Below are 22,184 nucleotides of genomic sequence, written 5' to 3'. Positions count from 1 at the left end.
ATAATTAATTGTATCTCAAGGTTGTTGTTTGGTCATGCCCAATCCCATTTAGGGTTTTCTTTGTAAAGATAATGGAGTCCTTTACCATTTACTTCTCCAGCTCATTTTCCGATGAAGAAACCAAAGGAAACAAGGTTAAATGACTCGCCCAGGGTCACACAGCTAATGAGCGTCTGAGGCTAGCTTTTGAAATCAGGAAGATGTCCTCCTAACTTTCGGCCCAGCACTCTATTCAGTGTGCCTCCTGGGTGCCTATATTTCTATACAAATGGATTTCTTTGTAATTCTATGTATTTTATTTTTATTTTTCAAACCATGATTCTGAAATAAGATCCATCAGATTGTCAAGGCAAAAAAGGGATCCAGATACCAAAAAGGTCAAAAAACTACTGATCTAGTCAACCCCTCATTTTATAGAAACAACGAACACCTAGATAAGAGAACTGACCTTTCCAAAGCCTTACATCAGATCATGGAATCCTCTCTAAAGCTGGAAGGGACCTCAAGTCATCTAGTCAAACTCCCTCATTTTATAGATTGGTAAACTGAGGCCAAAGGAAATAGAGTGGCTTGTGGGAGATTTGTCCCAGTCCCTGGACTCCATCGTTCATGTGTTTTTTACTGCACTATGCTGATGGTTGATGATGACCGTAGACCTCTCGTAATTTTTTTAAGTTACTGAGTACTTTCCTCACCAACAGATCTGGGAGCAAGGTAGTTGTATCATCTCCATTCTACAGAGGAGAAACTGAGACTTAATAAGATTTACTGATTTACTCAGGGTTCTATTCATGAGGTGCAAAGACAAAATTCAAACCTTGGTCTCCTGTCTCTAAATCGAGCACCTTTTCTTTCGAGATGCTTCGCCATTAACACATGTTAGGTAAATCACTCGGCATCCCTGAGGTCGGTTCCCTTTTCTTTCTCTGGGAGTCAAAGTCCCTCTAATAACAACCAGGCAGGGTTGGATGGAAATCACTGAGTCAACTTGAAAACGCAATTTAATGGAAGATACTGCTTTGAAGGTAACAATCTCCCCTCATCCTCATCATACAGATTGAACGATTGTCTTGATTCCAGGCAATGAGAGAGACACGGGAAATACTAGAACTTGGGAGTTGCACCAAATCTAATTCTCGCTTGCTTTATGTGTTTTACAGTTCTCTAATTAAATTTTATGTTTCCATTAACAAGCATTTACTTTCTTCCTCTCCCATCTCCCTATTTATTGGGGGGGGGGGGGATGAACAACCAAACCCTTGTAAAGCATATGCAGAGTCAAGCAGAACATATTCCACCTTGGCCAGGTCCAAAACGTCTCAGTCCATCCCTTCTCTGTGGAGGTAGCTGGCAGTCAGGGCTGTGCTAGAGCCAGTTTGTGGAACATTCTGTGTGAGCATTTACCCATCAGAAAGCAGCGAAGGCTACAAATCAGGGCTTAATTTATCGTTTTGTTGATTGTCTAGACATTACTGACAGATGGAGAAAATCGCCATAATGCATAATAAATGCAAAATTTGCATTCATAAATGAAAATTTTGTCTCACATACATTTTTTGAAGAGTTAGTTGTTAAACACTTACTAGCACCCTCCTGGGAACATACTTCATCATTGGTACTCTGGATTCATGGTTAGGCATTGCTCTGATATGAATTCACAAGTCTTTCAAAATTCCTTGTATTTACATTTTCTTTATTGTCCCAATTGTTCTGCTGGTTCTGTTCATTTTACCCTTTAGGGGTTGATACAAATCTTCCTAAATCCTTCGTAATGAGTCATTTTGCCATAGAAAATAATTTTTCAGGTAGCCTGAATCTAATTTTTCAAAATAATTTATCGTCATAAGTTTTACGAAAATGTGATATATTGGGATGAAATTTTTAAATAAATGAGATAATAATAACTAGTAAATAAGTTAATAATAATAAATGAGAAAATAAAATTTTGATTTATAAATTAAATGAGACAAAATATATAATATTTATTATCATATTTATGCTGAAATCATACATGTTAAATGCATTCCCAATTATTTGTTATAGAAAATTATTTAAGAAAATTATTTAAGAGCTCTACATAGAATTTTAAACCAAATTTTAGTTTCAAATAAAAATGTATCAAGTATTTAGGAAAATGAAAATGACATATATTTGCCAGACATAGTTATGAAAGCCTAATCGATCTGTTCATGTCTCTCCATAAACCTTAGGAATTCCATCAAGGGCAGTGGCTGGAGATTTGATAACCCTGGGCGTTTATGTGATTCTTCATATTGAAGAGCCATATTTTCTTTCTAGCATTTTATTCTTATGTTTAAAGTATCTGCTCTACCCTAAGGAGAGTCATTAATGCTTTACTTATCTTTCATCTTATAAATGTAATCCTTTAATTTATGTTAAATTTATTTTATATCTTCTTCTCCTCAAACATTCCAGGGTCTTTGAAGGCTGAAGCCTTTGCTGAGTCCAACTTTCCTAGGGAATATGAGCAAAGATTAAAGTGTTTGCTCAGGATTTCGTGGGCCTTAAAGCCTAAGGAAGATGCTATGCCAGCATTCTGACAGGAAGGAAAGTTGGTATCATCTTGAGTTTTTACTAGAAAGTCACTTTAATGACTTTGGTCTTTATAAGGAATGGCAAAAGCAGTCTCATGAGCCACCTGGTGACGGTTCTTGTAGGCATTAGATCATTGCATCTTTGCTGTAAACTCGTCCTATGATTTTCTCTAATAACCTGCGGTTACTCTTGGACTAGATGTGTGAAATCAAGCCCTGGCATGCTACTCAGAAACATAGTTTATTTTAGCCTTAATACATAGCTGTCTCATGTTGCTGTCAGAGTGTAGATGGCAATGGAGTGTGGAGTGAGGGCAGCGTTACAAACTCCCCTGAGAAGGTGACTTCTTCTAGAGGGTCACACAGCCTCCAGAAGGGAAATCTGGGAGGCAGTAATTTTGTTATACTCTGACTTGATCTGACCAGGTGTCAATATGGTTTTCAATTCTGAGGACCAGGGCTTCTTGGACAGCTGGAGAGCATCCTCCTTTGAGGACAGGAATGGTGAAGACACGTTCAAACGATAGGAGAATTGGTTTAAGGACCGTGGGTCATTTAGTCTAGAAATGAGAGGACTCAGGAAATCCAGGGTATCTGTTATCAAGTGGTTGGGAAATTCTTTGCCCCAAAGAATGGAACCAGGAGCAATGGGTGGCAGTGACAAAAAGGCACATTATATCAGATGTGAGAACAATGAATGAGGAGAGCTGCCCACAGTGGAATGGATCACTTTCACTTCATTGGAAATCTTTGATTCAATTAATCAATAAAACATTTATTAAGCCCCTAAGAGAAGAATCCTGACAGTGGATTGAGAATTCACAAAGATTCAATCAACAAATATTCATTGAGTGATAAATACAAACACAAACATATGCATAAATAATAATATATAATATAATAATAGCATAATATAATAATAAAGTAATCTCAGAAAGCAAGGACTAGAAAGATAAGTAAAATCTGTGCACTGATGGGAGATGGACTATTTCACATGCGAAGGACAGACAGCAGGCCAGTTTGATTACATCGTGGGGAGCACCATATAAATGATCTGGAATATGAAGACTGGATGAGCTTTGTTGTTTTGTCAAAGAAATTCTCATTCAAGAATAGGTTGGGATAGATGGCCTTCGAGATCCCTTCCATACTGTGTTTCTGTGTGATCTCTTCACACTGTCTGCCTACTTGAGAAAAATGGAAATCACTGCCTTATTTGGAAGCTTGTGTGTCATTAATGATGATAATGATGAATTCAGAATCATATTGCATTTTAAGATTGATTTGCTTATGCGTCCATGTGCAAACAGCTATTGGAATTTCTTGACCAAACACCAGGGCCCTTGCTTGGCTGCCCTTGACTGAGCTTCAGAGATATGGCTGCTGCTGCTACTGAATTTCGAATATTTACTTATCACAAGCAGAGGAGGCTCTTGCATGAGTCCTCTGTGGCTGTCATCCTTGTGTTACTTTCTAATGAGGAAAGGCAGTTTTATTTCTTTGTTTGTTCATTCGTCCCAGAGTCACAGTGCAAATTGGATTCCAAGAAAAACCACTAAGAAATGGGCAATGAAATAGAAGAAAAATCAAATTTCGCATTATGATAACTGGAGGTAGGCATCACCCCTCATTATCAGCAATGCTGATTAAGTTTATTCCCTCTTTAGTTAATAAAAAAAAACACATCTCATCACGACCTCATATGATCTCAAAGTACCCTGGGTAGAATGAAGAAGTAAGCATCAAGTGCTCTTCTCTCTCCCTACCTGGGGTCCCTCTGCTCCCAGATGATTAGAGGTTTCTTTCTCATTTCCCAGAGCCCACCACCTTTTTTTTCCATGTTGGAACTTGTGCTTTTCCTTTGCAACTTAGCAGATTCTATGAACCCTAGCATACACTTAATAAATTATATATATATATATATGTATATATATATATATATATATATATATATATATATATATCTTTGTTTACTCTTCATTTCTAATAAACGAATTCATGCTAGGTCACTATGAGTTAATGATAAAATCTTAGTGTGATACTCCTTCTGGGCTTCTTTGCATTTTTAAAAGTAATTGTTGCAAAAGAACTCAGCATCCTGGCAACTAAAGACTGGCTTACTTGAAGTAGCAGCTGAACACATATTTTTCTAGAGTGGTGGCCATTATGAGGAGCCCCATGAAGTTGAAATAAGTTTCACAATCAAATCTAATCCAGTTAACAAGCTTGTATATCACCCAAAGGAAGAGAACAACAGACTCATGGCAATGTTGCTACTTGAAAGAAAGTGCTATACCAACACGATTAGTACATATGCTCCCACCCTGATGAGGTCAAAGAAAAAAAATTATAAAGGCCTGGAGACCCTGATTCACAATGTTCCAAAAGAAGATGGCTTGTAATTCTGAGTGACTTCAATGCCAGAGTAAGCGCAGACTGTGAGACATAGCAGGGAGTTGTTAGGAGGAATAAGAGTCAGAAACAGCAACAGCAACAGTCACTTAGAACTAAAGACGTGTGTCTCATGACCTTCTTGTGACCAACAATATCTTCTATTTATCTAAATGCAATAAAATTTCATGGACAGACCCTCTCAGCAAACATTGGCTGGCACTTAACAGATCATGTCATTATAAGGAGAAAAGAAAGACAGGATGTGAGGCTGATGAAGGTCAGGTGTGGCACAGAGTGCTGGACCAATCATAGGCTTATCCTCTCTAAGCTAAACATTTGCATTCAACAAAAGCAACTACCCTAAGGCAAGATGAGTAATGCAAGACTTAATGTCAATAGATTACAATGCTTTTCCATGTATGAACAATTTGTGCTTTCACAGATTTGGTGTACATCATTGCATTTACTCATCTGGGCCAGAATACTCAGAAACAACTGGATTGGTTTGATGAAAATAATGGAGAATTTCAGCAGCTACTAAATGAAAAATAGGAACTCTTCAGGGTTTACCAGCAGGTTAGTTTATTAATCTCTAAGAAGGCAATATTTAACTCCAACAAAAGTAAAGTACAAATAAAAATTAAAGAGATGAAGGATTCTTGGCCTAGTAAGAAGGCAAATGAAAGTCATTTTCATATTCAGAGTAACAACCCAAAGTGCTTCTATGATTCCCTGAAGGCTATTTACAGGCCAAAGATCAATGTTGCCCTACTTGGTACTGATGAAACCACATAGGTCAGTGATAAGGACATGATCCTGAAGAGAGGGGCTAAACACTTCCACCATGTTCTTAGCAGATTGTCATTAACCTAAGTTGAAACCATTGACTATATATACACCTCAGGATGAAGTCAATCCTTCTGAAGCCAAACTTCTAACTGAAGAAGAGTTTTGAATGTCATTAGGTTTCTCTCATGTGGCAAAGGGCCTGGTGCTAATTCCATTCAGCAGAGATTCCCAAAGTTGGGGTGGAGGATCCACTGTTCATACAATGATTGAAATCTTCTGAGTTATATAGCAAAGTGGGTTGTCCCTCAGGAGATCAAGGTTGCCTCCATTGTCCAGATCTATAAGGAAAAAGAAATAGATTGTCCTGTGGCACCCACAAAGTGGGGAATATTGCTCTCTTATTCATTGTTCCAGTGTAGCTTTAGAAAGAGCTAAGGGACAATCAATATGGTGTTTGTTGCCTGACAACTCCATGAGAAATGCAAGGAGCAGAACAGAGATCTGTGCACAATGATGAAGGTCTTTGATACCATCAGTTATGAGAGCTTGTGGGAGTTCATGGCAGTATTTGGTTACCCTGAAATGTTCAACAGTACTGTAGGACAGCTCCATGATGACATGTTTACTTGGATTCTGAACAATGGAAGATCTTCTTGTACTTTCCCAGTCACCAATAGAGTGAAGCAGGGCCGTGTGCTTACTCCCATGCTTTCTGGCATGATGTGTTCAGTGATGTTATTGGATATCTTTAGTGAGAACAAAAATAGCATCAGGGTCAGCTATTGAAATGATGGTAAATTATTTAACTTGAAAGTACTACATGTCAAGACTAAAGTGGATAGAGAGCTGGTGCATGACTTTTTGTTCACAGATGATTGTGCATTCAATGCAGCCTCTGAAGTTGAAATATCTACCAACACTCACGTGTGGCTCTAAGAAGCTATACCCTGTGTAATGGCAACACCATCTGGGCACATTGGCTAGACCTGGTTGAGTGTGACTGACCGGCTCAAACTCGTACATGAGTTGGGAAGATGTCTAAGCCAAGCATTTGAAGAATTTTTCTAGCATAGTGGATAGATGAGAATAATTTGTTCCAATGTCCATGAGGATGGCTGAAGCAGTCATTACGGAGCTACTAGAACTTGCTAAGGTCATCCACTACATCCTAGGCCATTGCCAGTCATCTTGACTTTTGTCTTGACACTGGACTTCAATGACTTCTAAAGAGAGGGTAAGATTGATGGCATGGTACAACTCTGCCTCACTTAAACGCAATTCATGGTCATGCCAAGATACCACTCTAGAATGTCATTGTTCTTCTTTGAAAACAAAGAACAAATCATAACATCTGTATCCCAGAGTGGCAGCATTAGGGAGTCAATAGGCAGTTATTCAGAAAGTTTCAAGTAGCTCCTTGACAAGTCATCTCAGTGCACCAACCAAATCTCCAACAGTATAATTTTCAGAAAAGGTGGTGACCTGCATTGATAAAGTTCCCTCACCTAGGACTTCCTTTTACCAGTGAAATCATTTCTCTACCCCCTCTCCTAACATTTATTTCCCTTTTTCCCTTACTTTATCAGAGGTAGATCTATCTTTTGTTTCCAGAATAATTTTCATAACGTCAATCAGCTTATTCAGAGATCATTTGGTAGTATGAGGATCAACAAGTGCTATTTGAATACTATGGCTATGGGGAAAAGATGATTCCAGTTTTCAGAGAGGTAACTCAAAGTTGGATCCTTTAGGATTCAGGAGCAGAATTAAGGGCTGAGTTGATATAAATGTTCTTTGCTAATCTAACCAAAGAGGCAGGAAGCAGCCAAGAGAAACATGAAGAGATGGAATTACAAAGTTCATCATCTTTAGTTCTCAAGGTATTACTCTTTCCACTGCTAAAAATGGAAAGAAAGATATAGAAATGTAATCTCAGCCCCTCTTAGCCTCATTGGAATGGAAATAATAAAAGTTATGCAGCCAGACCTTCCAGGATAAATATAGTCCTGATATGCTGTTCTGACCCAACAGTGAACTAACTGGAAAGGAATATGCCTGGAGAAAATAAAAGCTTTGTTTTCTGTCCCTCATCTCCCAAAGGCCACTTACCATCTGTGTGACCTTGCGGAAGTCATTTAAACCCTCTTAGTCTCAATTCTATGAGCAGGTGGGATACTTTTGGATTCTCAAGATCCCTTCACTTTCTCAGTCCCTGACTTAATCTCCTTAGAATGGCAGCTTCTTAAAAATGGGAACTCTCTCCATTTTGTACTTGTGTCTCCAGTACTGAGTAGTGTGTCTGACACAAAAATTCTTAATGTTTATTCATTCATTCTTTCATTCAACGACGAGATAATTTTATGTTTCTTCTCAATGTGATATCGGATTTTCTGCTGAGATGTTTCCCACTCTATCACTTTTTGTCTTTATTCAATTCCGTTACCAATTAATAATCATCTATAATGTAAGAGACGGTGTTAAGACTTTGAGGATACAGGGGGCTTGCATTCTGCTGCTTAGTTGTGACACTTAAACAGCTAATTCAATGTAAAGTCTAGGCACTGGCCCTGTGATTTCCATGCTTATAGGGAAATCTACAGTGAGGAAATTCACTCTCCCAGGTCAACTTTGTACCTTACAGCCTTAGATGGTGGCCTAGAACACTGAAAGGCAATGTAACTTCCCAGGGTCACAATCAAGTGTTTATCAGAGTCAGGACTGGAACTTGGGTCTTGCTGCCTTAAAGACCAACTCTTTGTCCATACCACTTCTCCCTAGAACATTACATACAAAGGAATATCAAGAGACTTTGTTGTCATTGTTGTTGTTCGGTCGTGTCCATCTCTTTGTGACCTCACGGACCATAGCATACCAGACCCTTCTACCCTCCACCAAGCACTAATAAGCGGGCTGGGGGCAAGAGGAGGTTTGCAGGTTTGTGGATCATGAAAGCCTAACATAGCAGATGTCACCTGAGTTAGGCCTTGATGTTTCTGAAGAGTCTTTGGGGATAGAATGGAGGTAGAATATGGATTATATTATTAACTATAGAATCATAAAAGACATTTTATAGCCCCCCACATTAGAAAGGAATAGGTCTAAACCAATGATGATAGCTCAGACAAGATAATATTTTGCCTGACACATATTAGACCCAATAAATGCTTGTTCATTGATGGACTCATTGATATTGCTTAAAATCCTTCAAGAAAAAAGGGATACCACCAAAAAAAAATCCTAGATCCCCTTCTAACATGGAATCACTTTTAGTGAGAGAGCATTTCTCCTTATACATAATCAGTTTGGGCAGTGTAGTATGCTGGATAGAGGAAGAACCCAGGGATCAGAAACGCCTAGATTCAAATCCTGTCAAGTTCTCTTGATAACTACTGGCTAACTATGACCCTGGGCAAGTAATTTAACCTCTTTAGACCTCCCTTTTTTAGCCTTGAAGTGAGGGTGGGGTTCTGATGCTCTTTCCAGGAATGATAAATTCAATAAATTCCCCCTAGCAATTCTATGATAAGTTATGGAGGAGTTGCCTCCTTATAGCAGTAGAAGTCACTACACTAGGAGCCCCACCTCCTATTGCTAAAATCATGGAGGTCAGGGACAGTACTTCATCAAAATGAGTTTTCTTTCCTTCTCTTGGGTCCTCTATGGAGACTCAGAAGAGCCTCACATTCCCTACTGAATAGCCCTTAGCCTCTATAGGAACCATTCTGATGAGTGACAAATGATGGAAAATTTATGGCAAAACACCACAGCTTTGGGTAACTAGTTGTGAATTTTTAATTTGCTCATCTATTTCATTCCTGTTCGTGTTTGGGTAGCAGCAACCTAGAAATGGTCAATGATGTCTCCCCCCTCCCCATACCCTTCCTCAACTGAATATTGGATTTGCTTTGGTTAAAATTTTAAAATATATTTACATTTCAAGTAATTACTGTGTGCCTCTGTATATGGTTCTTCATGACCCAATCCACAAGCATTTGCCAGGTTGTTCTCCATGCCAGGTACTGTGCTAGGAGGTAGGAATATGAAAGCAAAATGAAGATTAAGCCCTGCCCTTAAGGAGCTTATACTCTACTGGGGGAGGAGATATACTGGTCCATAAATAAATCCAAATAACTTGTGAAAAAGAAAAGTGTTTTCTTAAGCACTTACTGTATGCTGGGCACTGTACTACCCTGGGGACATAAGTATGAGCAAGATAATCCCTGCCTTTAAGGAATTTCCATTTTAATAGGGGGAAACTGAATGGTATGTGTTAGCCAGAGAGGAATTTTTTGCTAACATTTAGATGATTTCTGTTTTCAAAGCCAGAATGTTGGGGAGGTGGGGTGAGAATGGCAGTCTGGCATGAAGTTGGCTGGGATATAAAGAGGTTAGCCTAGCCCTTTTGAATCAGAAGACCAGGGTCTCAAGTCAGTTGGTTGGAAATGGAGACTAGAGCACAGAAACATGGCGGAATGAGGATGGCTCCAGGCTATTGAAGTCCACAAGTGGAGGAAAATTAACAAGCATGGCAAAGGTATCCTATAGAAGATGGCATCCGAAATTCAAAGAAAAGCAGAAAGTTTAAGAGGTGGAGCTGAGGAGGGAGCATACCCTAGGCATGGGAACTGCCTGAGTAAATACAGTGAGGCAGAAGAGGTGAAGTTTAGAGCATAACATTGTTTTGGAGAGTGTATGAAGGCAGAAATGGGAAATAAGTCTGGAAATGCAGAGGACAACCAAAGTGGGCTTTGTGCTTCAAGTTCTGAGGAGTGGCTCTTTCATCCAAGAGGGAAAAAATCCTTGCCCTGCCAAACTTGAGAATACTGACATTCCTGCAGCCTGAGTTTGATCATGTCACTCCTATATTCAGAAAGTTCCAGTGGCTTCCTATTGCCTCTAGGATAAAATACCAACTCATCTGTTTGGCCTTGGCGGTTCTTCACAGTCAGTCACCAAGTTAAGACAGTGAGCACTTATTTATACCCTGACTCTGTGCCTAAGCAAAAAGAAAGCCCTAAGTGAACTTACCATCTTATGGAGAAGGTGATACAGAAAAAGTAAAAAGAAGGGAGAGGGAGAAAATCACTCATAGGGAGGTGGAGAAGTCCAGACAGCCAGGAATAGAGCTGGGAAAGGAGTCATAGGATGAGCAGGGAACTGCCTGGGCAATTCCTCAAAATGGAGATTCTGGAAGAGACTCACCAGCCAGAGGATGGAGCCACAGGATGGGAGAGATCTTCCAGGATGAGGAAGCCCCAGAAGGAGCAGCATCTTCCTGAGCGCGGAGTAGGCTGACATGGTGGAGAGGTCCAGAAAGCCAAGAGTAGAGCTCAACTGCCTCAGTAGACTTATCATTAGACTGCTTCATCTAGAAAATGAGGAGATTGTTCTAGATGACCTAAGAAGTTCCTACCAGGTTTAGATCTGTAATCCAATGGTCCCATGAGATTGCTCTGCTCCACTACATGCAACCTAACGAGCCTTCTCACTGTTCCTTAATATTCCCTCTGAAATCTCCATACCTCTGGACAAGTTGTGCCCCATACATGAAGTTCACCCCTTCTCCCCATCCTCTCTTTACACATTCTCAATTTCCTTCCAAGAAAATTGAGCTCAAAGGAAGCCTTCTATTACAGAGGACAGTGCTGTCTAACTTCTAAAACTCCTTCTCCTGTTATAAAAATGTTTAAGTGGGAGCAGCAAGGTGGCCCAGTGGATAGAGTCAGGATAGAGTCAGGCTTGGAGTCAGGAGGTCCTGGGTTCAAATCTAGCCTCAGACACTTCCTAGATGTGTGACCCTGGGCAAGTTACTTAACCCCAAATGCCTAGCCCATACTCCTCTTCTGCCTTAAAACCAATACTTAATATCAGTTCTCAAATAAAAAATAAGGATTTTAAAAATGGAGATGTATATATGCTTTCTCCCCATTATAGTGGAAGATCCTTGAGGATAAGGACTGTTTTCACTTCTGTTGGGTCTGTGTGTAATCCTTGTATGATTGATTGACTGGAGAAGGCAATATGTCAGTCTTAGGCCTTTGAAGGAATATCTTAACATTTCATAGTTGTTCAAGGAAAATGTCTAATTAATTCCTTAGATACCAATAGATATTTGTAGGTCGGACTCTTAATTTGGAGTTAGGGTTAATTGAAGTGAATTGGGAATCCTCACTTGTTTCAATTGTCATTTTATTCCCTATTAAGAAGGTTAGGCATGAAGCTGAAGTTTTCTAATCAGTGATATCCAGCCTCCTGTCTGACCCTCTTGGTGTGCTGGACAAGAATGTACAAATGGATAATCTTTGAGGGTAGAAGCCCGGGAATGGGAAATTCATTTGGAGAATGGCAGGAATCCTTGAAAACCTCCAGCAAACAGGAGAGCAGTTCTGTTTGGGGAAGTTCCGATAAGGTTTTTCCCAGCTTTGTCTGATAGTCACAGGCTGGATTTAGCAAGCCTGGGCTGCCTCTGCTGGGTCAACAACTGCTTTTGAATTTTAAGCTCCAAAGGTATTTGGGAGGATTAAAGGATGGAGTGTAATCTGGGCCACCTAAGATGTGAAGAACTCCAGCTTTGCAAAGACAGAAACCAGCAGAGAAAGGCAGGACTATCCAGGCCTCCAGAGTTTTGCTGAAGTTATCAGAAGTGCTTCAGGTCAGCTGGGGAAAGCCAGAGAAAAAGAAAGATTCTGAAAGAGAGGGAAGATTCTGTCTTTAGCCAGGACGTTTGGGCCTGTGAACGAAGGAAGGAAAACCATTAGTGGAGGAAGATGAAGCAAAGGGTCAAAGAAGCATCTTAATAGGATTCTTGTGAAAACTTAAAAAGAGGACCTAATTTTTTTAAACCCTTACATTCTGTCTTAGAATCAATATTGTGTATTGGTTCCAAGGCAGAACAGAATGCTAAGGGCTGAGGAATGGGGGTTAAATGACTTGCCCAGGGTCACACAGCTGGGAAGTGTCTGAGGCCACATTTGAACCCAGGACCTCCCACCTCTAGGCCTGGCTCTCCATCCACTGAGCCACTCAGCTGCCCCCTAATTTTTTTTAAGAGAAAGGGAATATGTCTCTTCCATTCTGCCTTGTTATGAAAAATGGTGGTTTTCTAATGAATGATGATGACATTTTTGAAGCTGCTTAGAGAGAAAAGAAACTGAGGTTAGCATGAGAGAGAGGAATGAGGAAGGCTTAGCAAGGCTACTTATAAGGGTTCTGTATTCTACTTCAGTTGGAAAGGTCTATCTTTTTGATTTGTTTGGTTTTGAGGTTGATCATCATCATCATTGCCATCTATGCTGAGAAGCAAATGGCTACATATCTGAATTTTAGGATCATATTTCACAGCAGAAAAATAGAAAGTCAGATTCAGTCAAAATTTTTCCTTGCATAAATATTAATACTATGGAAATAGGTCTTGATCAATGATACATGTAAAACCCAGTTGAATTGCTCATTGGCTGTGGGAAGGGGGAGAGAAGAAAGGAGGGAAAGAACATGAATCATGTAACCATGGAAAATATTCTAAATTAATTAAATAACTAAATAAATTTGAAAAAATTAAAAATAAAAGAAAAACCTTTTCCTTGCTCTCTACTATGGAGAATGATGGCTAAGTCTGAAATCTTACTATGAAATGTAAGCAGTGGAAATGAGTTTGTATCCAGTCCTCGGTGGGCAAGGAGGGTTTGGTTAGAGTCTTGGGGATTAGCACAGATTTGCCCTTGAATGGGGTGCAACAGAACAAGATGACTCTTGGTAGTAATTGTGTGAAATAGGAATAGTGAATCAAAAAGGATATTTTTTCTCCCCCTCATTTTATTTTATTTTATTATTTTTTTTATTTAGAATGTTTTTTCCATGGTTACATGATTCATGTTCTTTCCCCCTTTCCCAAACCCCCTTCCCCCTGTAGCCAACACACAATTCCACTGGCTTTTACATGTATCATCAAGGTATCATCAAGACCTATTTCCATATTATTGATAGTTGCACTAGGGCGATTGTTTAGCGTCTATATCCCCATCGACCCATGTGTTCAAGCAGTTGTTTTTCTTCTGTGTTTCTACTCCCACAGTTCTTCTGAATGTGGATGGTGTTCTTTCTCATGAGTCCCTCAGAATTGTTAAGGATATTTTTAATAGGATGATTGAAGAAAATGTTAGCAAGCTAAGGTGGACTTAGCCATGATTCATCATTTAATGAAACAAATGTAAGGGGAAAAGTTCTCTTGTGAAGAATATGCATCATATGAATAGAACATCTTTTGTATTAATGGTGAGGGCTGAAATCCCAGAGATACAAAACATTCATGTTTAGAATGAGAGTAAGCAGCTTTAGGACAGCCTGGAGATGACTGCCGTAGGCACAGAATGATGGTCTTTTGAAGCATTTGTTGCCAAGTAGAGGAAACACAGCAATACAGGCAGATGCACCCCCTGCCCAATTTCCACACTGTGGTATAGAGCATCCCAAGCATGGGACAGAGCCAGCGAGTAAAAAGGTAAGCAGTGGCCAGATTCAGAGTCTTGTGTAAGGAATCACAAGATTATTGTTGCTCGCTTACAGAATATGTGGAGGAGATTAAAGTGTAAGGAGACTGGAAAGGGAGAAAAATGCCAAGCTGTGGAACATCTCTAAATACCAAACAGTGGGTTCTATATTTGATCACAGAGATAACAGGGAGTCACCAGAATTTACTGAGAAAAAAGAAGATAAAGTTAGACTTTAGGTTACTACTTGGTCTTCCTGTCTCAAGTCTTGCCTGATCCATCCTTGAGTTGTTTCCAGTGATTTTACTAATGTCAACTATTTTCCCATCCTGCCTCTCACTCATTAATTATAGTGGCTCCCTATTTCTCCCAGGATCCATATAAACCTTTCCATTTGTAATGGAAAGTTCTTCATAATCTGACCTTCTTCCTTCCTTTCCATTCTTTTTCTATTTTACTCTCCTCCACTAACTGTTAAATCCCATTAAAAAATTTTCAACTTCCTGTTCTTTGTACACAATACTTCCCACCTCTGTGTCTTTGTCTAGCAAACCCTCCCTCCTCATCTCCACCACCTGGAGGTCCTGCCTTCCTTCAAGTCTTAGCTCATATACCACCTTCTGCAGGACCTCTTTTGTGGTCCCCCCAACAGCTAGTGTCTTCCTTTCTGAGATGACTTTTCATGTACATACACGCCTTGTCTCTACCTAGTTATAAACATGACGTCTCCCCCATTAGAATGGGAGCTTTTTGAGAGCAGGAGCAGATTTTGCCTTTCTTGAGAGCCCCCAGTATTTAGCCCAGTGTATAATAATTGTAAATGCTTAGGAAATGCTTCCTGGCTACCTACAGATTCCTTGGATTTTAAATTCAAATCCCTTTGTGGGTCTTTGCCTCTTCCAACTCTGTGAGAAAATGCCACTATGCCAAAGTACCCAAAGGTTGCACACGCAGGGTCAGTTGATAGGAAACAGGAGAGTTATCAAGCCTCACCCCCGGACCCCACCAGGGCTCAGTGCTTAGCCAGAGTGCTGAGTTGGCCAGCTTTAGGAAGGATGTCCTGTCCATCCACAAGTGTTTCCATTCTTCCACCACATTCCAAGACCTTCATGTCCAAGTCATAAGTTAGTCTGAGCAGTCACCAGTTATTACGTAGCAGCATCTTGGCCAACCAACCACCATGGATTGTGAATGAACTGGGCTTTCCTACACAGACCACAGTGAAGCTCTATTTCTTCCTTCCTCAATGTATAAGACCAATATCTTAAAAGTAATTAAAAATAACAAGAAATACATTTCTCTGGAGTGTATAAATGGGGGAAAATTGAAAAAAATTTTTTATAAAATGCTAAAACATCTGCCTTGCAATTTCAACCGCTAGTTTTGACAAAACACAACAGCTCTCCCATTATGGGAAAAGGAATAGGCAGAAATTGTGTGAAGAAAAGAAGTTATACTTTCTCTCTCTCTCTCTCTCTCTCTCTCTCTCTCTCTCTCTCTCTCTCTCTCTCTCTCTCTCTGAGTGTGTGTGTGTGTGTGTATTATATGTTTATATAATATATGTATCTTCTGAATAAGGTGTATTGTTCCATATTGGAGAATCAAAATTAAGTAGCACCGCTCATTTACTTATTTAAGGTGCTTTTTTTTTAAATAATAGAATTTATTGACAAGTGTCCCAGCTTCTCCCTTCCCTCCCTGCATCATAGAAAACATCATCCAGGAAACAGATGTATATATAGATTGTCTTTCATGTTTCCATTTTACAGTTCATTCTCTGGGAGTTTCATTCACCATTTAGCTCAGCGGCTTCTCATAACAACCCTGGAGGTGGGAGTTATTAATATCCCCATTTTACAAAGGGTGAAATGGAGATAGGCAAAGATCAACTGACTTGCTCAGGTTTATCCAGTATTAAATCTGTAAGTGTTTAGATGTTCTCTTAGTTCTACACATTTTGCCCCTCATTATCCCATGTGGTTATTCCCTGCTCATCATTTCTTATAATGCAATAATATGCCATCACAATCATATAGCACAGTTTGGTTAGCCATTCCCCAACTGATGGGCATCTCCTCAGTTTCTAGTTCTTTGCTACCACAAAGAGAGCTGCTCTAAATATTTTGGAACATGGAGCTTTTTTTCCTTTTTTCCCTGATTTTGTTGGGAAAGAGACCCATCAATACCATTGCTAGGGCGAAGGGTATACATAGTTTTTATAACTCTCTGTATAGAATTCTGTACTGCTTTCCAAAACGGTTGAATCAATTCACCATTCCACCAAGAGTGTACAAGTATCCCCACTAAGGAGCATTTGTTATGTGCTGACTATATACCAGATATTATATTGAGGATAAAAAAGACAATGACAAAACGACCTTCTTCCTCCCCTTTTAAGAGGCTACATTCTCCTGTATGTTTCTTCTGGTCATCCCTTTTCATTTCTTACTTCTGTCTTAATGCCAGTGATCTGAGACCCCTTTCAGAATCTTTTTGTCTTCAGTTGTTTCATACTACCAAATCTAATTATTCTGGCGCATATTTTCCTTCAGCAAACTTGAAAAAAAAGAAAAAATGCCATAGGCTCTGTAACTGAATTAGATAAGTAATAATTTACCTCTTGTCCATTTCCTTGCAGCCCTTGTAGTCTGCTAAGAATCTTGTTTTTCCTGTCATCATTTTTGGTTCTGATATTTTGCTATGTATGTAGTCTTAGCTCGTGTTCTATTCTGCCTCTTCAACAGTAATACCAAAGTTCCTCAAGGTCAAGTTGAGTCAATGATTCCTGGTGCATTTTCTTCCTTCCCCTCTGAGACATGGGGGTCTCAGTATGGTGTGATGCTCTTTGCTGCTGTGGACAATGCTTTTGTGCTCTAACCTCAGCTAGCCAAAGATGAGGGTCTGGTTATTTCAAGAAAAAAAAATCAGCCAATCAGAGGCTAAATAACTATTTATGATGTTGTCCTGGTCAAGATGGTAGAGTCAGACACCGAGTGGCTGGATAGACCAGGGCAAGTCACTTGACCTCTGCCTGTATCCATTTCCTCCTCTATAAAATGGGGATATTAATAGCCCCCACCTCCCCAAGTTGTCATGAGAATCCAATGCTGTAATGTTTGAAACGTGCTTTGCAAACCATAAAATACTATATAAATGCTAGCTATTACCATTCTAGCTATTATTATTTCCAGTGAGGCCATCATCAAGCACTTATTAAGTACCTACTGTGTGACAGGCACTATGCTAACTGCTAGAGACTTGACCATAAAGAAGATATAAATGTACATTTTAAAAATATGCAAAATGTTTAATTTGACAAGGATGTATTAAAAAGCCTCCAATGAGCTAGTCATTGTTGCCAAGTTATTTTTCAGTCATGTCCAACTCTCTGTGACCCCTTTTGATGTTTTCTTTGCAAGACACTGGAGTAATTTGCCATTTCCTTCTCCAGCTCATTTTACAGATAAGGAAATTAAGGCTAACATGGCTAAGTGGCTTGCCCAGTGTCACACAGCTAGTACATGCCACACATGGGTTTGAACTCAGGAAAAGGAATCTTGCTCACTCCAATCATGGCCTCCTATCCTCTCCTCCACCTAGCTGCTCCTTGTGCTAGGTATTAGAGATGTAAAACCAAAAATGAAATAGTCCTTGCCCTTAAGAAGCTTCGTTCTAAGGGAGAGAGGGGATAATTACAGACACAAGTAAAAATGAATTATACAAAAAACAGCTTTTGTGGGAGAGGCAAAAAGGGAGCTGGAACAATGCTAACAAGGGAGGGTCCCTGGAATGATCTCTCCCAGAAGGGAGTGTAAGAGTTCAACCTCAAAAGGAGTTAGGGGCTTCCAAGAGCATTCCAGGTATGGGGAAGAACCTGTGCAAAAACATGGCGCCCGGAGATCAACTGTCATATACTGGATACGACTAGGAGACAGTAGAGTTTGCAAGAAGGAATAATGTGAAATTGGTCTAGAGAGATAGGTTGGAGCCAAATTTCAAGGAGCTTTAAATGTCAAATAAGTTCATCTTTTACCCTAAAGGCCATAACTTTTCCAATTTACCCATGCTAGCATGGCTTCTTGAGCAAAAGAATGCCATGAATCAGCTCCAGACATCCTGTTCTGGATGCTTTACTCCACTCTTGCTTTGGATGCTCTGTGAAGAATGCATCTTCAATATCTTTTGATTTCCGTAGCCTCTGCGGTCCCCATGGCAGAATTCTAGGCCCAGGAGATACCCAATAAGTATTTAAGTGAATGGATGCATCATTGAATCTCTTCATGAATGAATTGAAGAAGTCTTTGTCCTACTAACATAATTCAGAATCAAAGGAGTGACTATCCAACTTCGAATAGACATTGAGTCATCATGAGAGTGGATTACAAATGGCGAATGAATAAGACCATGAGGAGAAACAGCAGAAGTATATCATGGTGTACTGTCTAATGGATAGAATATGTACACCACAAATTCTGGGGCTCGTAAGAACAGTTGACAGTCATATTTTCTGTCCCCAGCTATGGTTCCCTGCTAAGGAACAAAGAAGCCCCGAGCCTGATGGTGTGGTTCTCCTTTTTCATCTTGTATGCCTCCTGACCCGGCGATGAGCTTTCTCCTACTTCTCCTTAGAGAAATCACTTCTGGTCATAGAAGGAATAAGTCTTCTTCTGGAAATAGGCTAAAACGTAACATATAAACTGTAGGGGTCATCTTGTGTGTTGGTAAGTCCATCTGGTGATGATGATTTCTCAGTTCTTTTCTTTTCTTATATTTTTCAGACACACTATGAGAATGGGGAATACATCATCAGACAAGGAGCCCGAGGAGATACCTTCTTTATCATCAGCAAAGGAACGGTAAGTTTTTTCTGATGATTTGTGAGCTCAAAATAGGGATGGTCTGGAGGCACCAGCTCTTAGCCACATTTTCTCTAGAAAGACTAGAATGTAGAACATTTGACACCGTTGTAACTTTTTCAACCTTTCATCACTGGGAGAGGGCAACTGGAAGCTAGGCTTCAAGGAGTTCATGCTGAAAGAAATAAACCTGTTATTTTTAAGATAGTCAAATCACATATCGTTAATTAATTAATAACCATTAGTTAAATTAGTAACTGAAGTAGAGGCCATTCCATTCACTTCCAAGGATGTTATAGTGTAGATTTACATTAGGCTATTTCTAAAAAGAAGCCAACTCATCAAAGGATAAGTAGGTAATAAGTGCCAACTATGTGCCAGGTAGCGTACTAGGCATTGGGCATACAAGAGCAGAAGTGGGACAGTCCTTGCCCTCAAGGAGTTTATATTCCATTAATGGAGACAACCTATACATAACTATGTACAAAATGAAATCAAAGTAAAATTTTAAGGGAAATCTCTAGCAGCGAGGAGATCTGGAAAAACAATGTGAAAGACACTGCTTGACCTGAGTTTTGAAAGAGCTTGCATTTTAAGAGGTAAAGAAAAGTTACTTTGAGATCATAAAAGTCCATGAGAACTTGAACCTCATTTAGCTTTTAAAGGAAAAAAAAATAAGTACTCAGAACTATAATAAGGAATTCTGGAATCTAGAACAAACTCAGTTGAGTGGGGATCACAGACATAAATCCTCCCCCGTCAGACACACTCAGGATAAAATAAATGGGGGCAGAAATGGAAACCTGGGGTGGAGTGGTAGAATGGAAAAGAAGCCTTTTAGGGCACCAAAGAGCACAAGCCAGGGAAGGACCATCAGGAGATAGGACTGTTGGCTAGAAGGGCACCAATAGATGCTGGTACCTTGAGGTAAAGCTACATCTGTTCTACCCTCGTGTTGACTCTGAGGTTTCCAGAGTTGCTCGACTATAGATGCCCTTTGCCACTGGGTTCCAGTCTCAACCAGGAGGGATCAGGGCAAGTTATACCCAAATGCTGTCTTCTCTGTATTCTCACAGAACTCTGCCATGTGGGTACCCAGCGATTATGGCTGTGATGCTAGAGATGAGATTGGGCGAGTCAGCAGGGGAAAGAGCGCTAATATGAATTAGTCAAGTTAGGTTCAAGTCCTGAATCCAGCCTTCATTGGCTGAGTGACCTTGGGTCATTCACTTAACGTCTCTGTGAGTGTTTCCATTTGCTCTGCTTGCTTCACAGAAACTTGTGGAAAGTGCTTTATCATCTTTAAAGTGCCAGAGGAAAACTAAAGGGCCATGACCCGACCGAGGCACTTCTCTATGAGGACAAAGTATGAGTCCTTGTATTGCCTCCACTTGGAAAGGGAAGCAGAGAATTAAGGCATTTACCACCATAGTCTAAATGCTATTCACAGTCATTATTTATTTTTCTTTTGACCCACCTTTGAGAACATTAAAAATGAGTAAAGGCTATGGATTGGACTTCTTTAAGAAAAATCAGAAATTGCATCATCCTGGATAGATCTAGAAGTAGCTTTTGAACCAGTTTAAGGCTGTGTCAGTCCTGGTCATTTATTTCTAATACCCAGATTAACTCATTACGAGAGGGCTCCTGGTCAATCATCCTCTAGAGAGCAGCCAAGAGCCGGAGCCAGGTAGAGAGCACAAGGAGATAATGGGCAGGGCCAGCTGTCCGGACACAGGCTGCCAGTAGCTTAACAATGCCAAGGGCCAAGGAAGGGGCCCAAATCTAGTTCTAGTTCCACTGAGCCATTGAACAACCCAGAGATGGTCTCTAGAGGGAGGCAACAAGGCTATAGAGGATACCAACAAAGGAGTAATGGAAAGGAGAAAAAAAGCAGAGAGAAAATCATTTAAGACTAATCAGAGACTCGTCAGAGGTCCAAATCTCACTTCTGACACCTGCTAGCTATGGGGCCCACAGAAAGTCATTTATTTTCCTTGGGTTTCCTCTTCCTTATCTAGAAAGTAGAGATGGGGGACGAGGTGGGGAGGATGGCCTCTGATATCCTTCCAGCTGTAAAGTCCTGATCATATCGATCTTTTTAGAGAAATATCTATGGGCCAGCCAGAGGCTCACCAGCCATGGTCAGTGAGAATGTTTAAGGACCCTCAGCCAGGAACCCCCATTTTGGGGATGGAGAGAGAGTTGGACAAAATGACTTTCATATTTCTCAGAATCAAAGAAAATGACTCAGAGTAAGACCCCTCATTTCATAGGCTAATCAATTAGCTCATGTTCCATGGTTGAAAATGGACAGAAAATTCTTTGGAATTTGAATGGCTCCAACTGATGCTCTTGGTCCCAGAAGTTCTTTCCCTTCCCAGCTGTCAGAGTGTATTTTCTCTTCATGCAGTGTTTATGGAGTGTGTGCCACCGGTGGTTCTTCTGGTACTCAAAGCCACATGGTTCGCATGAATCTCCATCACTTCTTGAAAGAGCCCAAAGTTTGTAGCCCAGTTCAGGTGAAGGGAGGTTCATGTAGGGTGCCACGGTTTGGATTGCTTAGAGGAGAAACTTGAGGGGATGACAAACTCAATATTCTAGCCTCTTGGCCATTCACTTCTCATGTCTAGTCATAGGAGTTCGGGGAGAATCTTTTGTTTCCTGGGTTTCTGGGACAATAGATAGATAATGAAATAGACAGACAGACAAAGAAGTGAATGAATCTGTAAAACAGACACATTGTGTAGTGATACTGTCCACATTCATCAAGCTGGCTATCAGAAAGCAGCTCCTGTAAGGCCCCAGAATAATCTAGGAAGCCTTTCGAGATCCTGGGTTCAGAGATCTGGCTCTAAATCTTAGAAGTCATTAAGTCTCGCCCCTCATTTCACAGGTGAGGACACTGGGGTCACCTGGTTGTATATTGAAAAGGGAGCATCCTAGCTATAGACCGGAAGGGACTTTGAAGGCCATCTAAGTTTGGAGGGAGTATTTGTACAGCATTTTGCGTCCTTAAAGCACTATACGAATGCCACCTTTATTTATTATCATCTGGTCTATCCTAGTCATTTTACGGATGAGGAACCTGAGGCCCAAAGGTT

General features: G+C 40.2%; 1 protein-coding gene across 1 annotated transcript in view; it reads left to right on the top strand.

Moving 5' to 3' along the window:
* The window catches only part of PRKG1 (protein kinase cGMP-dependent 1), a 1,248,761-nt gene that overhangs the window by 985,066 nt on the left and 241,511 nt on the right, over positions 1–22,184 (top strand). Inside the window, exon 10 of the mRNA XM_044660333.1 lies at positions 19,003–19,080. Within this exon, the coding sequence (XP_044516268.1) occupies positions 19,003–19,080 (78 nt within the window). The remainder of the gene's footprint in view (positions 1–19,002; positions 19,081–22,184) is intronic.

Source organism: Gracilinanus agilis, chromosome 2 (assembly GCF_016433145.1).
Source record: "Gracilinanus agilis isolate LMUSP501 chromosome 2, AgileGrace, whole genome shotgun sequence".
Lineage (NCBI taxonomy): Eukaryota > Metazoa > Chordata > Mammalia > Didelphimorphia > Didelphidae > Gracilinanus > Gracilinanus agilis.
The sequence above is the reverse complement of the archived record's forward strand: the minus strand, read 5'-3'. Positions and strand labels throughout refer to the sequence as shown.